Genomic DNA, 22,905 nt, shown 5'->3' on the forward strand with positions numbered 1-22,905 from the left:
TTTATTTATTTATTTATTTATTTATTTATTTATTTATTTATTTATTTATTTAGAGAGAACGTGTGTGAGCAAGGGGAGGGGCACAGAGGGAGGGAGAGGGGAAGAATCTCAAGTGGACTTCACACTGCGCACAGAGCATGGTGCGGGACTCGATCCCACCACCTTGAGATCATGACCCGAGCCAAAACCAAGAGTAGGGCACTCAACTGGCTGAGCCATCCAGGCTCCCCGGGAAGTTCTTTTCTTAATGAATGCATGAACTTTAGAGACTCTGAGCCACATCAGATCATCGGTGGTCTTCCTCCATCAACATGGGCTTAGACTACTCCCTTAGTCCCTTTGTTCTGACTGCTCAGAATTCTATTTTGGGTAAATGTACAAAATTCAGCTTGTAACATTAATGCAGTGAGATTCCCTGAATTAGTATTATTTCCATTTGACAGTTGAGAGCTGGAGGTGCTAAAATGTTTGCATCAAGCAAGAGGCACTTAGAAAGCTGGGTGGCAGGATCTGAAATAATACCCTAAAGAATCTTGACTTCTTCATCTCCCACATATCTGCCATAGACTGTGACAGCAGGGAAAAGCATCTCTGAAATTCAGAAACAGATGTGAGGGAAGGAGGGAAGACAAGCTTGGTTAGCCCACTCCGCTCAAGGAACTGGGAGTGTAGGGGCTTGCAGTGAGGGCTCCCTTCTCACAGACCACTTTCCCTTTTCAACATCGAGGGATTGTGTGCTGTCCATAGAGTACACACCAAACAAATCTAAGCAATAGTAACAGGATGAATCCACCACAGCAGCTATTGGGGTAAACTAGCGGGTCAGTCAAAACAGTCTATTTAGACACTCTCTGGAGACACTGATTGAATGCAAAAGCCCATTTTCTTGTGTTTTATCAGAACAGTTAAATAAAGAGGGAAAACTCTGTAGAGCTATAACTGAGGGTTTTCTTCTCTCTGAAACTTAAAAAGCCACGGCCTTCTTTCAAGCCTTGGGAGCCCCTGAGTTGTTTAGTATTTTTCTTCCTTTGCCAAGAAAGTGAGAGCTCAAAGACTCATGGCTGGGTCTCTGTCTCCTGCCCTCATTGTAACAAAATAGCACATTTTGTAAGGATCAGCCCAAGGTCACTTGTACAATAGACTTGCTCTCCCCACTACAGCGCCTCAGGGAACTGTGGGTTAATGGATCCTCCCATCCCAGGGGGCTCCTGTGGCATGATGCAGCCCAGGATGGATATACATAATTTACGAATTATTGGTAACCAGGGGGATCAGGAGAGGGGCCATCTCATAATGAGCTCTTTGGGTGAAGTTAATAAATAGGTCTCTTTGAACAGATGGGATCAAAGACAGCTTCTTGTACTGATCTTTTTTCTTTTTATTGAGGTATAAAATACATACTCTAAAGTGTACTAGTCTTAAGTGTACAATTCCATTAATTTTCTACATGTGTACACCCATGTAATTACCACGAAGGTCAGGATAGAGAACATTTCCAGAGAACCTCAGAGGGTTTCCTCATGCCCCACCCAGTCAGAACCCCACCCCCGCCCCAGAGGGAAGCTCAGCTCTAACTTCTATCAGCATTGATTCATTTTGCCTATCTTGAACTTCATAGACATGGAATTATACATAGTACTGAATTTTGTTTAAGACCATTCAAGTCAGGGGCGCCTGGGTGGCTCAGGGGGTTAAGCATCTGACTCTTGATTTCAGCTCGGGTCATGATCTGACCCGCATCAGGCTCTGTGCTGGGTGTGGAGCCTGCTCAAGATTCTCTCTCCCTCCCTTTCCCTTGCCCCCCCCCCCCAACAAGAACAAAAGACCATTCAAGTCAACTTCAGCTTATGTCCTTCCCTTTTTTCCTAGGCCTTTTTAGAGATGGCTTACACAGAAGCTGCCCAGGCCATGGTCCAGTATTACCAAGAAAAATCTGCTGTGATCAATGGTGAGAAGTTGCTCATTCGGATGTCCAAGAGATACAAGGAATTACAGCTGAAGGTAAAGCATTCTCTCATTGTTTAGTCATTCAACAGCATCAGCTGAGTGTCTCCTTGTGGGGCACTGGCCTAAGTGCTGGCGGGAAGGAGAGGACAGGAAAACATCCAAAGATTACCTACTGCCTTTGGGAATATCACACGGGAAGGCCAACCTTTATAACATGGCAAGAAAAATGCTTATTGAGGTAACTACGAAATGCAAAGGGATGCTGGAGACAGGATGACTAGCTACATGGGATCCAAGGAGGATTTTACAAGGGCAGTCTTTTGAAGGATGAAGGAAGAAGGGAGAGGTGATTGCATTTCAGAGGTGGGAGCTCCAAGCATAAACCTCTAAATATAACCTTCTTCTCTACCCAAAGAGATCTTCAGTAACTTTCTCTTCCTCTCTCATCACCACCCCACCTTGATCTCTTATTCTCTCCTCTGTCCTCTATAATTATGTCTTAAGCCCCATAGAAATCCTTCTAAGCAGCACATGACTGAATTGGCCATTGTCAGAATGACTGTCAGGGATGAATTCAGGTAATTCCAAATAGGGCTTTTGTTTCTGTTTCAGCTTGTTCTACATTTCTCTCTTTTTTCTTTTCTTTCCTTTCTTCCTTATTTTATTCAGAAAAATGACTAATTATGTACTGTATAGCTTAAAAAGTAATAATGGGGGTACCGGGGTGGCTCAGTCCGTTAAGCCTCCAACTCTTGATTTTGGCTCAGGTAATGATCTCAAGCCCCTCCGTTGGGCTCTGTGCTCAGTGTGGAGTCCGCTTGTCCCCCCCCTGCTTCCCCCACTCCTCAAATAAATAAATAAATACTTAAAAAATTTTTTTAAAGTAGTAATGGTTGAAATCCCATAAATCCCATAAAACCACCACCAAAGTCAAGAACTACAATACCAGCGGCACCCAGAAGTCCCTTTGAGTCCCTCATCAAGCTCCACCCCTCCCTCTCCACTCTCCTGACTTTGAGGATGATCCTTTCTTTGCTTTTCCTTGTAGTTCTACAACCCATTTCTGCCTCCCTTAACATTATCATTTAGTTTTGCCTAATTTTGAACTTTACATGAATGGAATTATACTCTTTGTGTTCTTTAATTCAACACTACCATCCATGCTGGGTGTGTCTATATATTTTCACTGTTACATAAATTTCTGTTGTATGACTATGAATTTATTTATACATTCTGCTGTTGATGGACATTTGGGCTGTTTCCAGTTTTAGGGTATTAGGGACAAGTTACTCCTGGTACATCTGTACACAAACGTATAACTAGGGGCACACACATAATTAGGAGTGGAATTGCTACATCTCAAGGCATGCTTACCCTGAAGTTTACTAGCAAGCCCTTTTCAAAATTAGTTGTCCCAGATATACATTCCTACTAGTGTAAAAGTTTTTAGTGGTATGCATTGTTACTCACATTTTGTTATATGACCTTTTAATTTTTGTCTATCTGGGAGAGTATATTGGTTTATCATGGTTTTCTTTTTCTTTTTTTTTTTTTAAGATTTATTTATTTATTTTAGAAAGAGAGAGCACACACATGAGTGGGGGGAGGAGGAGAGGGAGAAGGAGAGAAGCAGATTCCTCGCTGAGCAGGGAGCCTGACACGAGGCTCCATCTCAAGACCCTGAGATCATGACCTGAGCAGAAACCAAAAGTCGGATACTTAACCAACTGAGCCACCCAGGCACCCCATCATGGTTTTATTTTTTTATTGTCCTGATTACTAATTGAGGTGATCCCTTTTTCCTATGTTCATTGGCCATTCCATTTGGATCTTCTGTAGTGGAATGTTCCTTTTAAGGTCATTTGCCCATGCTCTTCTTTAGATTGTGTCTTCTTCATGGTTTGCAAGAAGTTCAATTAACTGGAGCCCTTAGTCCATTTGGATTTATTGTAATTAAATTGGTATATTTGTATTCAAATCTATTTCTTATTTTGTGCTGTCTACTGTCCCATTGTAATAGGGCCCTACCAGTTTGCTTCAGCCTATCACCACATTTACTGAGGGTCCATTTTGTTCAAGACCCACAACCTTGAATCTGCCTTCAAGATTGAAGGCAGGAGGGCGCCTGGGTGGCTCAGTTGGTTAAGCGACTGCCTTCCGCTCAGGTCATGATCCTGGAGTCCCTGGATCGAGTCCCGCATCGGGCTCCCTGCTCGGCAGGGAGTCTGCTTCTCCCTCTGACCCTCCCCCCCTCTCATGTGCTCTCTCTCATTCTCTCTCTCTCAAATAAATAAATAAAATCTTAAAAAAAAAAAAAAAAGATTGAAGGCAGGAGACAAAGGCTCAGTGGTTGTTGCTAGCCAGGAGTGGCATTCTGACAAGTCTACATGTGTAGATGGTAACGTTGCCAAAGCCTTGATTCTGCTTTGCTTGCAGTATTGCTTCTGAAGTTCCTTTGCCAACAATTCTAGCAGAACCTGGCATTTTTATTTTCCCCTGGGGAGTGAAAGCATGTTGCTTTTCTCAGACAAATGGAAGATCCCATCTCATTCTGTTTGCAGCCAAAGTTTCTATTCTCCTGGTTTCTCCCCTGGAGGCTAGAATTGAATTTCTGCACTAAATTCCCGGTGGATCTTCGGTCTGTAAATGAGATGTTGTTGTAAGATTCTAATTAGGATTAGCAGGAGTACTCAGCTTTTTAAGGTACTAAGGCACCGTAGTACCTTACTGTGGGAAATGGTTTGGGGTAGTACAACACCATAGGTTAAAGAGGTCAGATGGTCAAGGTCTGTATTCAGCACATGTTTGCTGAGTGCCCACTGGGGGCAGGAACTGGGCCAGGCACCATGGTTTAGACCTAGCAAGCTGGTCGAGGAGCTCATAGTCTGGTGTGAGGAAGAACGGGAAAACAGAACCATCGACAACCATGTGACCTATTCCAGATGGGAGGGTGCTCGTGCTACCTTGGCTTTACCTCGTCCTGCTTTGATGAGCTTGGACAAGGTGCTTCACCTGTGTGAACCTCAGTTCACCAGATAGGAAAGGACTCTACCTTGAGCTTTTTGGTTTTAAGCACTTTTTCCCCCCATGTATTATCTCTTTGAGTCTTGCACTCAGCTTCCCCTGTGAGGTGTGTAGGGTGGATAATAACAGTAATTATAACAGTACAACAATAGTAACAAGAACAGGTACTTTTAATTGAGTCCTGGTGCTCTGGGTCAGATCATGCCCCAGACACTTCACGTACATTATCTACTCTAATCCTGACATCAGTCCTGTCAGAAGGATATTCGTTATCTCAGTTTTACAGATAAGGAAGAGGAGGCCCAAAGAAGTTCAGTGACTTGCGCAAGATCATAGGTACTGGAAGAGCCGTGATGAAAACCTAGGACTGTTTTGGCTTTGTATACGTCTGCATCTCTATATTGTGTTGGTAGGATTACCACTGTCCACATGAGAAATCAGGTAATCTGTTTATAGTCATCCAGCCCGTAAGCAGCAGATAGTATTCTAACAGAGCTTCTCGAACTTTAGTGTGCGTACAAATCACTTGCAGGTCCTGTTAAAATCTTCTGGCAGGGCTGTGATTCTGCCTTTCCACCGCGCTCCCAGGTGGTGTTGCCGGTTCTCACGGCACACTATAAGCAGCAAGGGTCTAGAACACATTGTTTTCTGCCCTTTACAAAGGATTTTCTGCTCCCAAGCTGTCACAGTGCCTCTCCTGTGAAAGCATCTCAAAACCCACTTCAGCTGCATGGGAATGCATGCATCATGGTCCCTATGTTGACATGAATCAGCTAGGACTTTCTCTGCAAGTGACAGAAAATGATCTCATTTAAGCTTATGGACTAAAGTAAAAAAAAAAAAAAAAAAGATTGAATTTATTGGCTCGTGTAAATGAAAAGTCCAGGAGTAGCCCTGGCTGCGGATGCAGCTGGCTTCGGGCCCTCAGTGATATCATTAGGGCTTGGCTCCTCTCCACTCTGCCTTCTCCTCACTTTGCTTCGTTTTTGGGGGGGGGTCTCCCTGGGATGGCCCCGGGCAGCCCCACCTCCCTCCTCTAGGTGGCGTGATGGCTTCATTGACTGCAGCAGGTCTGGCTTCTCATCCTCCCTGTTCCTTCAACAAGAGAGCTGGAGTGTTTCCGAGAAGCTTCCTCAGATGTCCTGAGCGGCACTGTGATCGGGCTCGTTTGGGACACATGTCCTTCCCTGAACCAATCTCTGTGGCCAGGGAAGGCCATGCTGTGGTTGGCCAGGCCTGTGTCACCTCAGGGCAGGGGTAGAAGAGGGGCAATGCTACTGGGGAAGTAGACGGCAAAACACCGTATCCGTCTGTGTCTCTGGGCCAAAGGGGCCACCACCTGGGGTCCCACCAGAGCTTGCAGAGGTAGGGGGAAATTTTGATGTGTCTTCCTCTAACTTTACCTTTGGCTCACCAGGCAAAGTGGAGGGAGAGAAAGGAGAGATTTAAGGTACCTCTCCTCTCCTATCCTCATGCTGGCCATCATGTCTCCCTGTACCCTCTTTGTGGCAGAGGCTCTATTCCTCAGGGCACTTGGGGCAGAACCTTTCACATAACAGGTGTCCCGCAAATACATGGAATAAATGAGAAAGAGCAAATCTGAAGGATCAATAAAAAAAGTGAGTTTTTTCTTGTGGCAGACCTAGACGAGAAGAATGAGCTGTTCTGGGTTGTTCTAGAGAGACTTCCCCAGAACCATAGCGTCTTACATGCGGAGGGGAACTTGGGCTAATTTGAACCAGTGTCTCCCAGTTATTGCATCAGAGAATCGTCAGGGGAGTTTTCAGGTTCTCTTGACCAGAGATTTCCCTTCCCAAATCCCAGTGGATTTGGGGTGGGGTTGAGGGTCCTAGGTGGTTTGGGGGCAGAGGGCCTGGTTTCAGAGCACTTGTCTCGCCAGCCTCCCAGCCACAGAGAGGGTCTCTTGGGTATGTTCCATGGTGCTCTCAGGAAGAGTCAGTCAGCAAATGGTAACTGGGGGTCTTCTGCAGATAAGACGTGGTGCTGAGAGCTACAGGGAATAGGAGGCTTGGTCCTCACTTGGGGAGAGTTTGCTGTGTAACTGAAGAGACAGGCTATTCTTGTGGAAATTATGTAAGACTTGAACATGAGTGCATCAGTACGGAGCTCCTAGAAGTCCAGGGGCAAAAGGCAGTTTGTGACTTGCTTGTGTAAAGAAGGGGAAACCATCACCAAGTAGGGCTTGAAGGCTGCGGTGAATCAGCTAAACAGAGAGGGTATCCAGGTGGAAGGAGTCAGGTGAGAAGTGATGGAGACCCTGGAAAGCACTGTAATGTCGAGAAGGATCACGGCTGCTCTGACAGGGCCTGGCTGTGACAGGTTCAGGGCTCATACTGAAGGTTTCAGCATCTTCCCGGGACTTTTGAGGCATGGAAAACAGCCACAGAGGGGTCAGAGGAAACCCTCCAGCAGCTCCTTTTATGTAGGCCCAGCGCCTGTGGCTTTTCTCAGCGTAGCCCGCCATGCACCGAGGCTACTGGTGGATGCCAGATAGGCCTCATTATCTCACCTTTACAGGTGGAGAAAGTGAGTCTCCCACAGATAGCAAGCCTTGACCCCAGATCACCCAGCCGGCTGGAGGCGGAGCTGGGCTGTTCTCCCTGGGTTGAGATCCTCAAGTCCAGGTCCATCCCTCTAGTATGCCAGTGCTTCCTTGGGACAGTATGGGACTTGGACTCTCACCCTTGTCTGAAACGCAGCAAGATGTGTTGACCATGAGCACCGTGGATGGTCCCCCTGTGGGGTTATTGAGCCACGTCAGTGTCCTCACAGGATGGATGAAAAGATCCTATGTGTGGGATTTGCTTCAAAGTATTCTGTGGGGTGGGGAAAAGGGTGGGGTACAGAGGAACTAGACTGATCAGAACTGTTGACAATGGAAATGGAGCATGAAAGTTCAATATACCATTCTCTGTGCTTTTGCGTATGTTCAAAATGTTCTATGATAAAGAGGCACCCAAAATGTCAGGGCCACTCCATTCAGCATTATGCTCACCCTCCTCATGCCCTGGATTAAACTTTTTCTTCCTCTAGGAAGGTACTTTTTCCCTTTGGGAGGACCAGGCCATGGACCCAAGTCCTCGTTGCTTCTCTTTGGCATTTGTATGGCCACCTCTGGTCTGATGATGACCTCTCTGACTTTGCCTAGAAACCTGGGAAAACTGTGGCTGCCATCATCCAGGACATGCATTCCCAGAGGGAGAGGGACATGTTCCGGGAAGCAGACAGGTGAGGCCCTAGCCCTGGACGTCAGGGCAGATTCTGGGCAGCTGGGACACTCTCCTATGTCTCACTCGTAGAGGTAGTGTGCCCTGCCCTTGCCCCTGCCCTGTCCATCAGCCTTTCTGGGCCCTACTTTTCCACGTGCCTGATAGAAGGCATCAGTCTAGTCCAGAGTGCTGCTCCACTTTCCTCTGAGGGTAGGCCTCAGGAAAATGCAAGATGGTAGGCTTCCTCTCATCGGCCCTTCCTTTGTTGGAAAGGAATATATAGAGGAGGGGTTCTGTTGATATTTGGCCCTTTGGGGCAAGTCCACGCTCTGCTAAAACCGCCTGAAAGTAAGTTGTGTGTGTGTGTATGTTCTATTTAGAGCCACCTGTTGATTTTTCATGGGCTGAATGTAGATGTGGGAACAGGAATGTAGATGACCCCCCCCAAAAAGTAGGGACTTGATCAGTCACTTACTCTGAACATAGAGTGCATTCAGTTTTAGAACTCATTTCTTCCGACTGAATTTGTGACTAAGTTGGGGCTCCCAAGTTTCCCACTGTAGCTGCCCCACAGAGATAGTCCCCGTGCAGAGCCAAGGTCGAACACAGTCTGTGGATCTTAGCCCCTGCCGCCACGAGTGGTGCTCTAACGTCACTTCAGAGGGCTGAGTCCAGGCTGAGTCCCCACGGATGGTCAAGGCAGCCTGGTCCAGTGAGCCACATCTGGGTGTCCCCTGGTCAGTCAGGGCTGCATGGGTTTCCTGTATTTGGGAACCAAATGAAAATCGCCCATTCTTCTTAGAATAATTGGTATATATATATATATATATATATATATATATGATTAAGTGGATCTGCCTAATAACCAAGCAACCTTCAGAAAGAGAGAGAGTGAGGGTGTGTGCTTATGTGTTTGTGTATCTTTTTATGTAGCTGCTTGGGTTTGGGATTTCCATTTATTTGGGATTTTTTTTTTTTTAAATGGTTGTTTGAGTTTTTTAAAAAGATACATATAAAGCCATACCATGCTGCTTGCAGCTCTGTGGTGGAGTGTCAGGAGAACTAAGAGGTCTTGCTCTGAATCTTAAGCAGATTGAGGTTCTTTTCTGGGATTCAGTTTCTTCATCTGAAACACAAGCATGTCGGAGCTCTAAGCTTCCAAACCTCCAACCCTAAAATGCCTTCCTAGTTCTTTCTTTGGTTTGGGATCTCTGAGCCTGGCCTCCTCACTCTCATTCTCCCCAGTAATTAGCCTCCTTCTACCATGCCCAGGATCTGAACAAACTGAGATAAGAAGTAAACGAGACAAACGGAGGCCAAGAGGTTGCCTTTATTATGGTAGAGGCCAGGTGGGGTGTGGCTTTGGTCTTGTAGCCAAGAGTCTGGGTCATTGAACCCCAGAGTCAGGCAGCCTTTGCTCACCAGGCTGGACCAGGGCAACCTCCCCACACCCCAGGAGGAGAGTTGCCCGCCCCCTGAGCCTAGCTTCCTTCCAAGAGGAACAAAGATGGAACGGAGCCAAACCAGTCCAATTATTTATCCCAGTTCCCAGGAACAGAATGGGTAAAGGGGCGGAGATGACCAGGACTGTACTTAGGGAAAATCCCTCCTCTTAGAAGCCCAGAGGGAGGAAAAGCTTTCTCCTGTACCACTCTGTTGTCTGTACGGTTGTTGTGAAGAGCATATGGCCACACAGAGTTATGTGTGCAGTATGTCTGTGTGAGGGACTGGGGTGTATCTGTGCATGGGGGCTGGGGGACGTGCAGATTCTAAAACCCACTCCTTTGCTCCCTAACAGATATGGCCCAGAAAGGCCACGGTCTCGCAGCCCGATGAGCCGGTCACTATCCCCGAGGTCCCACACTCCGAGCTTCACCTCCTGCAGCTCTTCCCACAGCCCTCTGGGCCCCACCCGGGCCGACTGGGGCAACAGCCGGGACTCGTGGGAGCACTCACCCTATGCCAGGAGGGAGGAAGAGCGAGACCCGGGCCCCTGGAGGGAGAACGGGGAGGACAAGAGGGACAGGGCAGACACGTGGCCACACGATCGCAAACACTACTCCTGGCAACTGGAAAAAGCCGAGTTAGAGGAGCGGCTCGAAGGAAGGATGAGCCACCGAGAAAAGCACCTGAGGCCTGGGTCCCCCACCCTGCTCCACTCTGCATCGGGCTACAAAAGCCGAGAAGACGGCTACTACCGGAAGGAGCCCAAAGGCAAATCGGACAAGTATGGAAAGCAACAGCAGGATGCTCCTGGGAGGTCCAGGAGGAAAGAGGAGGCCAGACTGTGGGACAGCAGACACCCCCACCCCGAGGACTCAGGCAAGGAAGACGGGCTGGAGCCGAAGGTCACTAGCGTCCCTGAGAGCACCAAGTCTAAGCAGAGTGAGAAAAACAGAACCAAGAGACCCGACAGAGACCAAGGAGGAGCTGATGACAGAAAAGAAAGGATGGCGGGGAACGAGGTAATGACGCAATCTCTTCCCCAGGTAAGGAGAGGCAGGTTCCCGAGCAGGGCAGTATTAATATAATGATGATGCGCTTTTATTGAATGAATGAAACACTAAAAGTTGACTCCGTGCCAGGCACTGGACTAAACACCTTATCTCAATCAAGGTATTTAATCTTCACAGCAACCGTATGAGGTAATATTGGTACTAATACTACTATGGCTAGAGATGAGGGAACTGAGGCACAGAGAGCCCAAGTTAGTTGCCCAAGGACACACAGTCCAGAAACAGCAGAGCGATGGGACTCCAAATCCCTCGGCACGCTGCTGCCTTTGCTGGAAGTTAGGCAGCGATGTGATGCAAAGGCCTTCTGGGGTCCTGTGTGTGTCCAGGGGAGAGGGGCCCCACGGTGTTGGCACCCACAGACTCTGCCCAGGGAGATGAGATCTTGGGTCTGATCCATCCTTTCTCCTGCCAAAAGCATCTGCCGACCCTGGAGTTTGATGAGAGGTGGTAAAGAGAAGCAGCCCCCACCCTCTAACGTCCTCTGGGTGTCCAGGGCTTGGTGTGGTGCTCTGGACAGTGTCCACATTCCAGTATTACAGTTACTTCCACTGTAATAAAAGTGCTCGGCAGTTGGCTGGTACCTTTCATCCACGCGTCGGAAAGGGCTTATAATGTACTGCATAGCTTCAGTTCACACGGTGGGTCGTGAGGACTCTGGGTACAAAATTCACACTCTCACTGGGCTTACACTTCCTTCTTGCCCAAACCACCTCCATTTAAGTAGGAGCGGGATAGTGGAGGTTGGGGAGCGGGGTGGGTCTGCATAAAGAACCCAATTTTTAAAATCCTACATGCGTATCTCCTAGTCCGACCCAGGACTTGGTGACAGGGACTAAGTCGAAATAAGAGCCCACTTCTCAACTCCATGGACACTGAAGAGTCACCCTTTTGTCCACTACTGCATTTACTCTTGTATGCACTTTGCTATTTGGCCAGGTAGTGTGTTAGGCGCAGCGCGGGGGGGTGGGGGGGTGGGGGGAGGTCCAGAGGTGAATGGGACAGGGTCCATGCTGTGGTGGAGACCCAGGTCTAATGGTGGAAGGAGAGCTACAAAAGGATTGACATTCAGTGGGGCCCACGCTGGAGCAGAGTAGTGGATGAGCTGCTCCAGAGGCCTTCCCTCTGTGCAAGGAGAGGGGGAAGCTTCACAGAGGAGGTGACATGTGAGCTGGGCATTGAAAGTAGGGGGAAAAAGCCATCTGGGAAGCAGCGAGGGCAAAAGCGAGAAGGGAAGACTGTTTTCAAGAACTTGCAAATAGGGGCGCCTGGGTGGCTCAGTCGTTAAGCATCTGCCTTCGTCTCGGGTCATGATCCCAGGGTCCTGGGATCGAGCCCCACATCGGGCTCCCTGATCAGCAGGAAGCCTGCTTCTCCCTCTCCCACTCCCCCGCTTGTGTTCTCTCTCTCACTGTATCTTTCTCTGTCAAATAAATGAATAAAATCTTAAAAAAAAAAAAAGAACCTGCAAATAAATAAAGATGCGGCGTGGCAGCATCTTTAGGGCATATTAAAGAATAACGTCTTTAAAAAGTAAAATCATGGCTCTCGTGCAAACAGAAAATGAATACATGTCAAAGATGTTATTTAACTCACGAATTAATGAGGGAGCCAGGAAGACGTAAACGCTGGTCTAGAGGAGAATCCAGAGAGCAGGCAACATGGAGAGGCGATCAGGAACGCGGAAGTGAATTTGCTAACAGATCGAAAACTGGCCTCTTCCAAAGTGGCATCTCCACCAGATAAAATTCCTTTGCATCTCTATGAACAAGAATCATTTGCACTACCCTCGGTCTTCTGCAGTTTACAGGGTTGTAAATAGTTCAGCTCACGATAATGAAAAGTGCAGACTCCTGTGGGACCAGACCTCCTGGAGGGGTGTGCTAGACAACGAACTGCCCAGCGTTCCATGGAAAGAACACCCTGTAGTCTTTTTGCCCATTCTCAAAGTCTGCCATGGTTTCTCCTGACTGGAAGAGCAGGGGGAGCTCAGGAGATGAGATTAGGGACCTGGGTGGGCCCAGGAAGACCCTCGTGTGCCTCGCTGAGGACTTGAACTGGATCCCGAGGACCTGTGAACCAGAGGATGTTTTTAAGAAGCATGTCTATGCTTGGAGGGATCTAAGGGGCTAATGATGGGTCAGTGCCCATCCTCTCAAGAAGAGGCTCAGAGGGGCAGAGAGCAACAACCCCTTGGGCAGGGGCTCCAGCCTGGACCTCATACACATGCCACCAGCCTAGAACCCTGTGTCCCCATGGCAAAGGAGTGGAGCTGCCCCCTCCCAATCCTACCCATACTTCTGCTATTCCTCTTCAGTAAGCTTACTGCTCCTACTGTTTTACCCACTTGCTTTTATCGGTTTGCCCTTTTAAGGTGACACGTACTGTGGGTCATCCCAGAGCCCTGATGCAAAAAAAGATGCCCAGAAAGCCCCATGGGCTTCCCCAAATTCTGTCTCTCTGGCTGGTTCTGCCTCTAATAGCCCTAGAGTGGGGTCAGTAGGGACTTGTTGGGGTCCCCAACGGATTGTTTCTGTGGTTTCGGAGCCAGGAAGCCCAAAACCAGTTGGTGGAATATCAGCAGAACAAAGTCTTCCTCACTGATGTCAAACTGTATATCACAATCTTGAGAACAACCCCAACCCCCCAGGGCTGCCCCAGGAGTCAGATGAATTCAGTGACTGAACTTGGAGCTGGAAGGCAGCAGGGCTGAGGACGGTGTCCTTGCCTTTCTCCTAATATACTGGGCACCTCCCACCACAGGGCCTTTACATGTGTTCACCTGCCTAGGCGCCCCGCCCTGCTGAAGTCTGCCTCTCTCCCTCCTCCCCTCCTTTGTGTTTACTTGTTGTCATGCTCACCCCAAGTATATTCCTGGCCAGAAATACCTCTACATAAAACCACAATGTCCCAACCTGCTTCCCTTCCTTCTCTGCTCACCTTTCCTGGTCCAAGCTATCCCTTGATGTCTGTCTTTATTTAGTGTCTATCTCTTCCACCCTCCAGAGGTAACCTTCACAAAGGCAGGAATTTTTGCCTGCAGTGCTCACTAGATCAGGGCTTGACACAGAGCAGGTGTTCAGTAAGTATTTGTTGAAGGAAGAAAGGAATGACTGTACCTGGACCCTGGAGACAGGCCAGGCTTCTGAGAACCAGGTCACACCCTGTTCTGCTCTGCCTCAGTTTTCTCATTTGTGAAATGAGTGTGATCACAAGGCTGTCGTAGGACTTTAATGAGCTTGTGCTCATTTGAAATTTCTAAGATCTCTGGAGAAAGTGCCGTGGAGAGGCCAGTGCGTGGGCTGCTCAGTGTTGGTGGGTGGCCAGGTCCACACATGGGGCCCAGCCTTGACCACAAGACCACAGAAAGAAGGAGAGAAATCAAGTCGCTGAGTACGGTGACATGGGAAAGAAGGGCGATCAAGAGTTACAGACCCAGGTGCTTGGAGAAGGGAAGCCAGGCAGGGGATGTAGACCAGATACTAGGAGTGAAGCCAACGTGGAGAGAGGGGGCCATGGCAGACCGAGGAGGAGGTACCTGTCGGGGGCAGTTAGCCACTGCTTGGCTCCAATTCATGGCTGCCATTCCGGACTGCATGCCCTGTGCTGTGAGAGCCCCCACTTTTTGAGGAGCAGCACCAAAGTCCAGATATCTGTGGAATTTCCCACATTTTAGAAACTGTATAGGCCAAAACATGTCTGTGGGCCAGGTGGAGCCCAGGGGTCCCTAGAATGCAGCCCCCAGTATAAACAGTCCATAGGAGGGAGAAATAGAAAAACTATTTATGCTTAGTTCGGAGCCTAGACAGAGACCCAAGCATGCCAGAGGCAGGTGTGAGCTAGTTAACACTCCACCCCCTCCTTAAAGCCTTCAGGTCTCCATTCTTCTATTGACTGATGTCCACAGAGCACCTAGTACTGGGACTACAGTTCTGAGTGAAGGCTAAAATGACTCCTGATCTCATGAAGCTCATGGTTTAGTGGAAAGACATACTAATCAATTGCTCATATGAGTAGAAGAGCATGCATGTTGAGTGCTAAGAGGGCGATGGAGGTATGCAGTGCTGTTAATGCCTGTGATGAATCAGAGGCTTCCCTGGGTTAGGATGGGACTGTTGAGATTTGAAGGAATGGTAGGTTTCACTGAGTGAAAAAGAAGGAGAACAGATAGAACAACATGTGCAAAGGCCCTGTGGCTGAAGGCCAGTGTTGCTGGAACAGAGACAGCCAGGGTTAGAATGGTGGGAGGTATGTCTGGTTTGTCAACGGGGTCATATCATGCAAGGCCTTGTAGGCAGGTTACAGATTTTTGTCTTCATCCCAAGTGCAAGGGGGAGCAAATGAAATATTTAAGCAAGAAGGTACAGTGAGGTTATGATAGTTTTTGCATTTTGGAGTGATCATTCTTGATTGCCTTGGGGAGAACAGACTTGGGAGGAGGCCACAGAGCAGAAGGGGGAGAACAGTTTTAGGAGGTGTTTATCAGTAGCCCTAGCCCTGTGGAGGCAGAGCTCTGCTTGCAACAGTTAAGACCTAATATCTTCATCTGTGAGCTGGTGTGGACAGCTGGGTGCATTGGTTGCGTTTGTTGGTTTCCCTTAAGCTGCTGCTCTCACATGATCCCAGGGCACAGGGTGCACTGAAGGCACTTCTCCGTTTCCTTTGTCTGCAGGGAGGAAGCACCGCCATCCTACTGGCAAGATGCTTCCTGCCAGCCATGCTGTCCCTGCCTCTCCCAGTTTGGACTTGGGGGGTTGGGGGGGTGGGGGGTGGTGGTTCCTCTATCTATCTAGTGTTAGATAGATTCCCATCTATCTAGTGTTAACCTAGGAGTGTGGCTGTAGGAATTGCTTGGGGAGGGTAAGGATTACTTTCTTGGACAAGGGAGGGCCATAGAGAGTTTATTCAGGGAGATAAAATAAAGAGGTCTCCTGTTGGTAGACGCTATGGATTCTGATGGCTAAAAAGGCATTTGGAGCTGCTTTGCACTTGGGTTAGCTTAGAAGACCAGAGCACAGCTTACAGTGGAATCTTCTGCTCCAAATGCCAGAAGGAGCAAGGACATGAGGATTTCAACTCTCTTCCCGTGTCTGGTAATAACTGGTTAAACCAGTCAACCCTGAGCTCCTGCCCCAGCTGGCTCCTTGTCAACTCAAGAGGGGTGTGTCTGCTCATAAGAAATCAGAACTAGAGTCATTTACTTAGAGCCAACTTCAGCCAAAATTGTTGAGAGAATGCAGTGTGCCCTTGAGAAACTCCAGAAAGAGTCATTGATTTGGTGGCCAAAGTTGAAGTCATGGGAGACTATCCTCCCAAAACGTCTAAAATGGGGGTTGGCAAACTTTTCCTACAAAACACCAGACAGTAAATATTTTAGGCTATGTGGGCCAAGAAGCCAAAGTGAAGATATTATGTGGGTACTTATGTAGTCATTTAAAATGCAACTATTTAAAATTTGAAAAGCCTTGTTAATTCACAGATTATGTAAAAAGAGGCACTGGTTCAGATTGGCTTGAGGATGATAGATTGCTGACCCCAGTTCTCAGGCTGGTCAGAGACCCTAATTTCCCAAACCAAACACCTGCTTTCAGTTGTTCAATTTCTCAGACATGAGCACTAACTCTCATGAGGGACTGAATTTGCGGGAGGGAATAGAAGGAAGGAAGAAGGGAAGGGGGTTGTTAATTTGGGCAATAGCTCTAGGTCAGAGAGAAGACAAAAAAGGGGTGAGGGGGGCACTGGTTGACTAACAACCCACTTCCTACACATAAGTGGCCCGGATGTGATTTTTATGGCCAAAACAGATCTTTTGGGGAGATGTCACCACGATGGTTGTCAACCCCCGGGCCAGTTTACCCTTGGTCCCTTTACTCACCCTCCCTGCCTGTAGGTTTCACAACTGCAAAAATACCCAGTTTGCCAGAGATTTCTGCCCCACTAAAGATATCAGTCCAACCAGAGACATTTCCGTGCCTCCACTTGTCTGTGTGACCTTGAGCAAGTTACTTAACCTCTCTGATCCTTCATTTCCTCATCTATAAAAGGCAAGGCACCTGCCTCCGAGGGGTTTGGTGAGGATCAAGGAAATGTGCCTGTGAGACACACCTGATGACCGTTAGCTGCATTGTTTTCTCTCTTGGCCTCCCTCTCTCCTCTGCTCCTGCTCACCCCTCTGTTGATTTGGTTTGTTCTGTTCTTTTTTGGTAAGGCTGGAAAAGAAGAGCAGGAGGGCATGGAAGAAAGCACCTCATCAGCAACCAGGCAGGAGAAAGAAACAGAGTCCTCAGATGCAGAAGACACAAGGGCAAAGAAGGTAAATTTGGTTCCAGGTGCTGGCAGGACCGCCACATCTGCATGACGGCCCGTGGGCACCGCGTCTCAGGCATCCCCATCCTGCCCTGGGATGCCCCACTCGCTGCATGGGCTGTGTCCAAGACCCCACCTGGGCTGTCACGAATGAAGCCAGCACTTCTTGGAAGAATGGTTTTGCCTGGGATCTCTGCAGTCTTTATTAAGGAGATCTTTACTGCATGCCTGGGCTCTGCCTCAGTCTCCAGCACCTTGGCAGCACTCGTAAGAGAAAACATGTGCCCAAAAAAGACTCAGGCTTCAGAGCCAGCCTCCCAGAATAGTTCCCTTAGGAGGGGCTGGGGGAAGAGGGGAGCTTCGGATGCTCAAGCTAGGGCCCTGACCTCAGCATGCCCAGACCCTGGGATTAAAAAAACATCTACTGCGCTTGTAAAGATTATTTTACTTAATTAAAATTTAAAAATCCAGTTATAGTGCTGTGGCTGCCTCAGCAAAAAGAAACGTGTTTGGAACGTGGCCAGCTTTGTGCCTTTCTGGTCAGGAGAGGTGGAGAGATGAGTATTGCTGGCGAGGAGGCTGATCTCCGAAATCTGGCTCCTGGGGACATGACAGAGTTTCAGGAGGGGCCAAGTGTGAGCCATGGCTATGAAAGTTGCACCCTTGTGGGAAAGGGAGCTTGGGGGACTTTTGAGGGGGGACTTGGCTACAGTTCCATTTAGTGATGGCCTTCATGCAAGGAAATAGCTCCAGCCAGTTGATTTATTTAGAGTTTATAACGTTATCATTCATTCATTCATTCAAAAACTTTGTTGAGCACCTATTATACACCAGGGTTTGAAATTCTTTGTGCCATTTTAAACGTGGTAGATTCAGCATTAAGGGCTGATTCTAAACGCTGTTTTTGAGCCTCATCCTAGGGATGAATCAGCGATGTGGGACTTGAGTGGTTTACAGCTCCTGATTACCCAGTAAGTGTTCCCAGGCAGAAGCCCGAGTGCTCAGGATCTTTCTGATTAGAGGGGCCCAGTGGTCAAGGTTTGCGCCCTCTGGTTGAATACCAAGACCTGCTCCTCCGTCACTCTCTGACCTTTCTTCTGCATGTTTGTTCAGGAGCAAGAGTGGGAGAGTGGAAGTGAGGCCGAAGGGGAGAGCTGGTACCCCACCAACATGGAGGAGCTTGTTACGGTGGACGAGGTTGGTGAGGAGGAAGATTTTATTATGGAACCAGACATCCCAGAACTGGAAGAAATTGTGCCCATTGACCAGAAGGGCAAAATCTGCCCAGAAATATGTCCCTGTGTGATGACCACCTTAGACCTGGACGTAGCCAAGGATTTCACCAACGAAGGAGTGAAGCCCGTAGGGAACGGGGCCACGGAAATCAGCCTCAAGACACCCAAAGACCTGCCTTTTGCCCCCACGAGCTGTCCCAGTGACATGGACGTGGAAATGCCTGGCCTAAATCTGGACACTGAGCGGAAGCCAGCTGAACGTAAGACAGGCCACTCACTGGAGGGTTCAGATTGCTACGAGGAGCAGGCAGAGGGAGGGGAGCGTTCCGATGTGCGTCTGGCCCCTCCACTCCAGCAAATGTCTTCCCCCGAGCCAGCAGAGGAGGGGGCCCGGCAGCCTAGCCCACCTCTCGATGACTGCAAGGCCAGGGGGACCCCTGAAGATGGGGCTTGTGAAGGCAGCCCCCTGGAGGGGAAAGCCAGCCCTCGCACCGACACCAGCCTCCAAAACCAGGCTTGCCAAGGAGTGTCGACCCAGGGTAACTACCTCCCTTTCCTCCCGTGCGGTTGGGTTGATGGGATCACTGCTCACCTAGGGAGGTGTGTGGGCACGTGCAGGCTGGAACGAACATGAGCAAGGTTTCCACCAGCATTCAAGAAGCTGGTGCAGAAAGCCAGCTTCCAAAGGCCTGGTTAAACGGTTAGCGCTTCTTGGCAAATGGTGTGAAGGAAATCAGATAGGAGGCCACATGTTTTCTGAGAAGCAAACTCAGACAGGATAGACTTCTCTGAATTTACGGGAGCCCAGATAGACCCTGACAACTAAAATCAGCGAAAGCTTTGAATCATCAGGCCAAGGGGCTCTGGTTCCTTGGATTAGCAGACGGCCTCTCAAGCCTGCCCAAGGGCGGACCACCCGGGCTGTTACTCCTGTGAAGCCCGGGGGAGGGGTCAGGAGAGCAGGAGGCGAGAAAGGAGCACCGAGCGGGCAGAGGGTGGGACGGGGGGGTGGGGGGCTCCCGGGAGGTATGGCCCGTTCCCCTGGCTCCCAGTGCAGACCCCCTCAGTCTCCACGGCCTGACGGGGAGGTGAGGCCTGTCCCAGGCTGTCCTCCGCCTCCACTGCAGGTGATGCTGTGGGTGCCCGGCGCTATGCCATCATGAGAGACAGAGTTTAAAATAGGCTAAGCCCTGTCTTCTCTGCCAAGAGGGAACAAAGATCCGGCAAGGGCTACGGTGCGGGGAGAAGGAGCCCTCAGCCTTCTCCGCGGGAAAATAACTAGCGCTTCCTTCCCCAGAGGGCCTGCAGCACGTTGAAGGTGGCAGGGAGGGGGACCAGAGTCGGGGACAGAAACCGTGGAGTAGAGGCTTGAAAAGAAACCTTCCGCCCCGCGCCCTGGGGCTGGCATGAGCCTGGCGGCTGCTGGATACTCAGGCTCTCCTGCATGGCGGGCTGACCTGAGCTGTTTTTCACCTGCGAGTCTCCATGGAAACTGCCCTGAGCACCTGCCTGGTTGCCAGAGCAACGCGGAGGCCCGGGCTGGGTCTCCGGAAGGCAGGACTGGAGAAGGAGCAAAACGTTCACCGTGCCCCGATTGAACCCCTTTATTTTGCCGTATAGGTCTCAACACTCACTGGTGTTCATGGCTGACTTGTTTACCCAGTGTTTGGAGCTCGTATTTAATAACACCGCTCAACAAGCTTGGGGTGAACGTGGCATTGCCTTTTGCACCAACCTCTGCACCTAGACGCGTCAGCACAATGTGTGGCCACCGGTCATCCTCCTGCCTGCGGAGAGGGAGTGATTTCTGAGTTGGGGGGCAAGGCGGGGATCATCCCAACCGAAGGAGGCAGTAGCCCATCCCCCACGGACCCAAGGCGCGGAGCTGCCGAGGGTTCGTGGGGGGGGGGCATCCTTTTGGCAGGGGAACAAACTCTCAGTTACAGCGTTTGGGCTCTAATTAGCAGCCCTCGCCCTCGCTTCATGTTATTAAGCAGTGCGAGGGACCATGCCTGATCACACAGTGCAAGAATAGGATGGCAGAGTCTTTGAAGTACATAGTGCTTCCTTAGTTCTCTACCTTGGCCCATGTTTTGCAGACAACCCCAAGTACGTGGAAATGAAATCTCTGGACGTGAGGTCACCGGAATACACCGAAGTGGAGCTGAAACAGCCCCTCTCTTTGCCTTCCTGGGAACCAGAGGATGTGTTCAGTGAACTTAGCATTCCTCTAGGTAGGTGAAGTACACAGTCCTTCCTGAGCATTCAGCTCCAGGAAATGATAGCGCCATGGTAACATCTAAGAGGTCCCGAGGGCTTTTTTGTCATTTTGTTGTTGTGTTTAACGTCGGATGTAATAACCGGGATAGGTATGGTGCGTATCTTGAAGGTTTCTTGCAATTTCAGTCTCCCGATAGTAGAGATACCTCATGGCGTCAGGCCCTGGACAGGACTGCCCTGGGAGCCAGAGCAAAGAGAAACTCGCTTTCCCTGTTCGGGAATGCTTTATTCCTGACCACACAGCCTTTATTCAGGCAGAGATAGGAGGCCCCAGTGGCCGCCCAAAGTCAACAGAAATGAACTTCTGCTCCTGGCTTCCCTACCCTCCTTGCCCCAGCCCTTCCCAAGACAGTGCTACATTTTTTTCCTCTTTGAAGGACCAGCTTCTCTGAGGCAATGATGCTGAAGAGACTGCATTTGGGGAGACACTCTGTATTTGGTAGAGGGAGCATTGAACAGAAAGAGACCTGGGCCCCTTTCCTTCCTGTTTCACTTATTGGATGACTGACTGCATGACCTCAGACAAGTCATACCCAGGAGTGTATTTTGGTTTTTATTTTTTCCAGTCACTACAAGTCCTTTATTAACAAGTCAATAGAGAGAGAGAGAGAGATGTAAAAATACTTTTATCGGAGGCCCTGGGAATGGAAGGTACTGTCAGAACCCACCTGGCCAGAGAAGGCAACCCAGCCAGAGGCAGAATGGAGATTGGGGGTCCAGGGGTGCAGCTGGTGGGAGGCACTGAGAAGGAGGTGGCTCAGGCTTTGGGCAGGGAATGTGCAAATGCAGAGGCCTCAGTGGGGTTCCTGAGCCTTAGTTTTTTTCACCTGTAATATGGAATTGAATCAGATCAATTCCATAGTGGAATTTGCAATAGCAGAAGTGGTGGGGGGTGCAGGAAGGGAGGTTAATAATAGAATCACCTAGGACACATTTATAAGGGGAGAGTTAACTAGAACCTCAGGGTAAGGAGTGAAGTTACTTCGATAAAGTACCCTGGGAGCTTCTGATAACCACCGCTAACCCGGTGACTCCCACTCCACGTCGTCTTTGAGTCTTTGCATTGACTCTGAGAGGTTGGAAAGCAATGAGACAAAGGAGTAGTAACAGCCACTGGAGAGAGAGCTTAGGAAGGCGTCATTTGGGAAAGCGTCCCAAGGAAGCACGAGAAAGATGGGTTATGTGAGGACTGATGACCACACGTCTGCTTACTCAGGGAGGGGCTGGTCAATATGGAGGCTCACCTTTTCCATCAGGTTTCTCTTTTTCTTTTCATCTCCTTTTAAACATTTCTTACTGTTTCTGCCCTCCAAATGTTCCATTTTCATAGAGTACCCATTTTTACTGGGCAGCACTTTCTAGACAACATGGCACCATGCAGGGCACTCTGGGGCAGTTGAGAAATGTAACACAAGTCTCTTGGCATCCAAGAACTTGGAATCTGTGCGACCCACACAAGCAAAAATTAAGAATAAGTTCTGCCACCTTGTCATTTGTGTCTTTTTAAAAATTGTTTTTCATTCCAAAAAGTGTGATAGATTATTATGACAAGTGTAAAAAATAAGAGCCACGTAAAGTCAATGTTAAATATTGTATTTCTTCACTCCAGTTTCTCCCCAGCTCCAGAGGTAGTCACGATCATACCCACAGAGACTAGGTCACACCATACACAGAATGTTCTACAATTTGCTTTTTTAACTTAACAGTGGGAGTCAGAGACCTTTTCACGTCAGTATACAGACAATGCATTCTTCTTAACCATTGTAAATATTGCCCTCTAAAAGATGTACCATAAATTACTTATCCATTTCTCTACTGGTGAACATTTAGCATGTTTTCAGTTTTTCCCCATTATTTAAAATGCTGTAAGAGTTAAGCTTTTATGTTTCTCACTTACCATGCAAGCACCATTTCTAGTGCTTACTTCATTATTTAACTCTCTCAAAACACCTATGAGGTAGATAATATTTTTATCCTTATTTTGTAAGTTAGAAATCTGAGATGCAGGGTTACAAAGCTGATGATTCGCAAAGACTGGAGTCAGGATTCAAATCCCAGTAGTTTGACTCATAGGCCCATGCTTCCTCTATGCTCTGCTGCCTTCCAAACATGCCGTCACCTTTGTGTGCATGCCAGGGTTTCTGCAGGACAGCGTCCTAGACTGGGAGCGGGGAGTGGGGGTTGTGGTGTGATGTATATTCGCAGTTCATCTTTTCATAATTGCTGCTAAATTGCACTCCAAAAAGATTATACCAGTTTTCCCTGCCGGAGTGAGAATTCTCATTCTCTGCTTCCTTACCAACTTTGGACGTCATCAGTTTTGAATCTTTACCAACCTGTTAGGAAAATGGTATCTCGTTCTGCTTTTTA

General features: G+C 48.8%; 1 protein-coding gene across 1 annotated transcript in view; it reads left to right on the forward strand.

Moving 5' to 3' along the window:
- RBM20 (RNA binding motif protein 20) overlaps nt 1-22,905 on the forward strand; it is a 185,231-nt gene that overhangs the window by 152,146 nt on the left and 10,180 nt on the right. Inside the window, exons 7-12 of the mRNA XM_035028843.1 lie at nt 1,870-2,001; nt 8,141-8,220; nt 10,000-10,666; nt 16,923-17,027; nt 18,134-18,794; nt 20,355-20,489. Coding sequence (XP_034884734.1) covers nt 1,870-2,001; nt 8,141-8,220; nt 10,000-10,666; nt 16,923-17,027; nt 18,134-18,794; nt 20,355-20,489 — 1,780 coding nt within the window. The remainder of the gene's footprint in view (nt 1-1,869; nt 2,002-8,140; nt 8,221-9,999; nt 10,667-16,922; nt 17,028-18,133; nt 18,795-20,354; nt 20,490-22,905) is intronic.

This window comes from Mirounga leonina, unplaced genomic scaffold (genome assembly GCF_011800145.1).
Source record: "Mirounga leonina isolate KUSES-001 unplaced genomic scaffold, KU_Mleo_1.0 Mir_114, whole genome shotgun sequence".
Classification (NCBI taxonomy): domain Eukaryota; kingdom Metazoa; phylum Chordata; class Mammalia; order Carnivora; family Phocidae; genus Mirounga; species Mirounga leonina.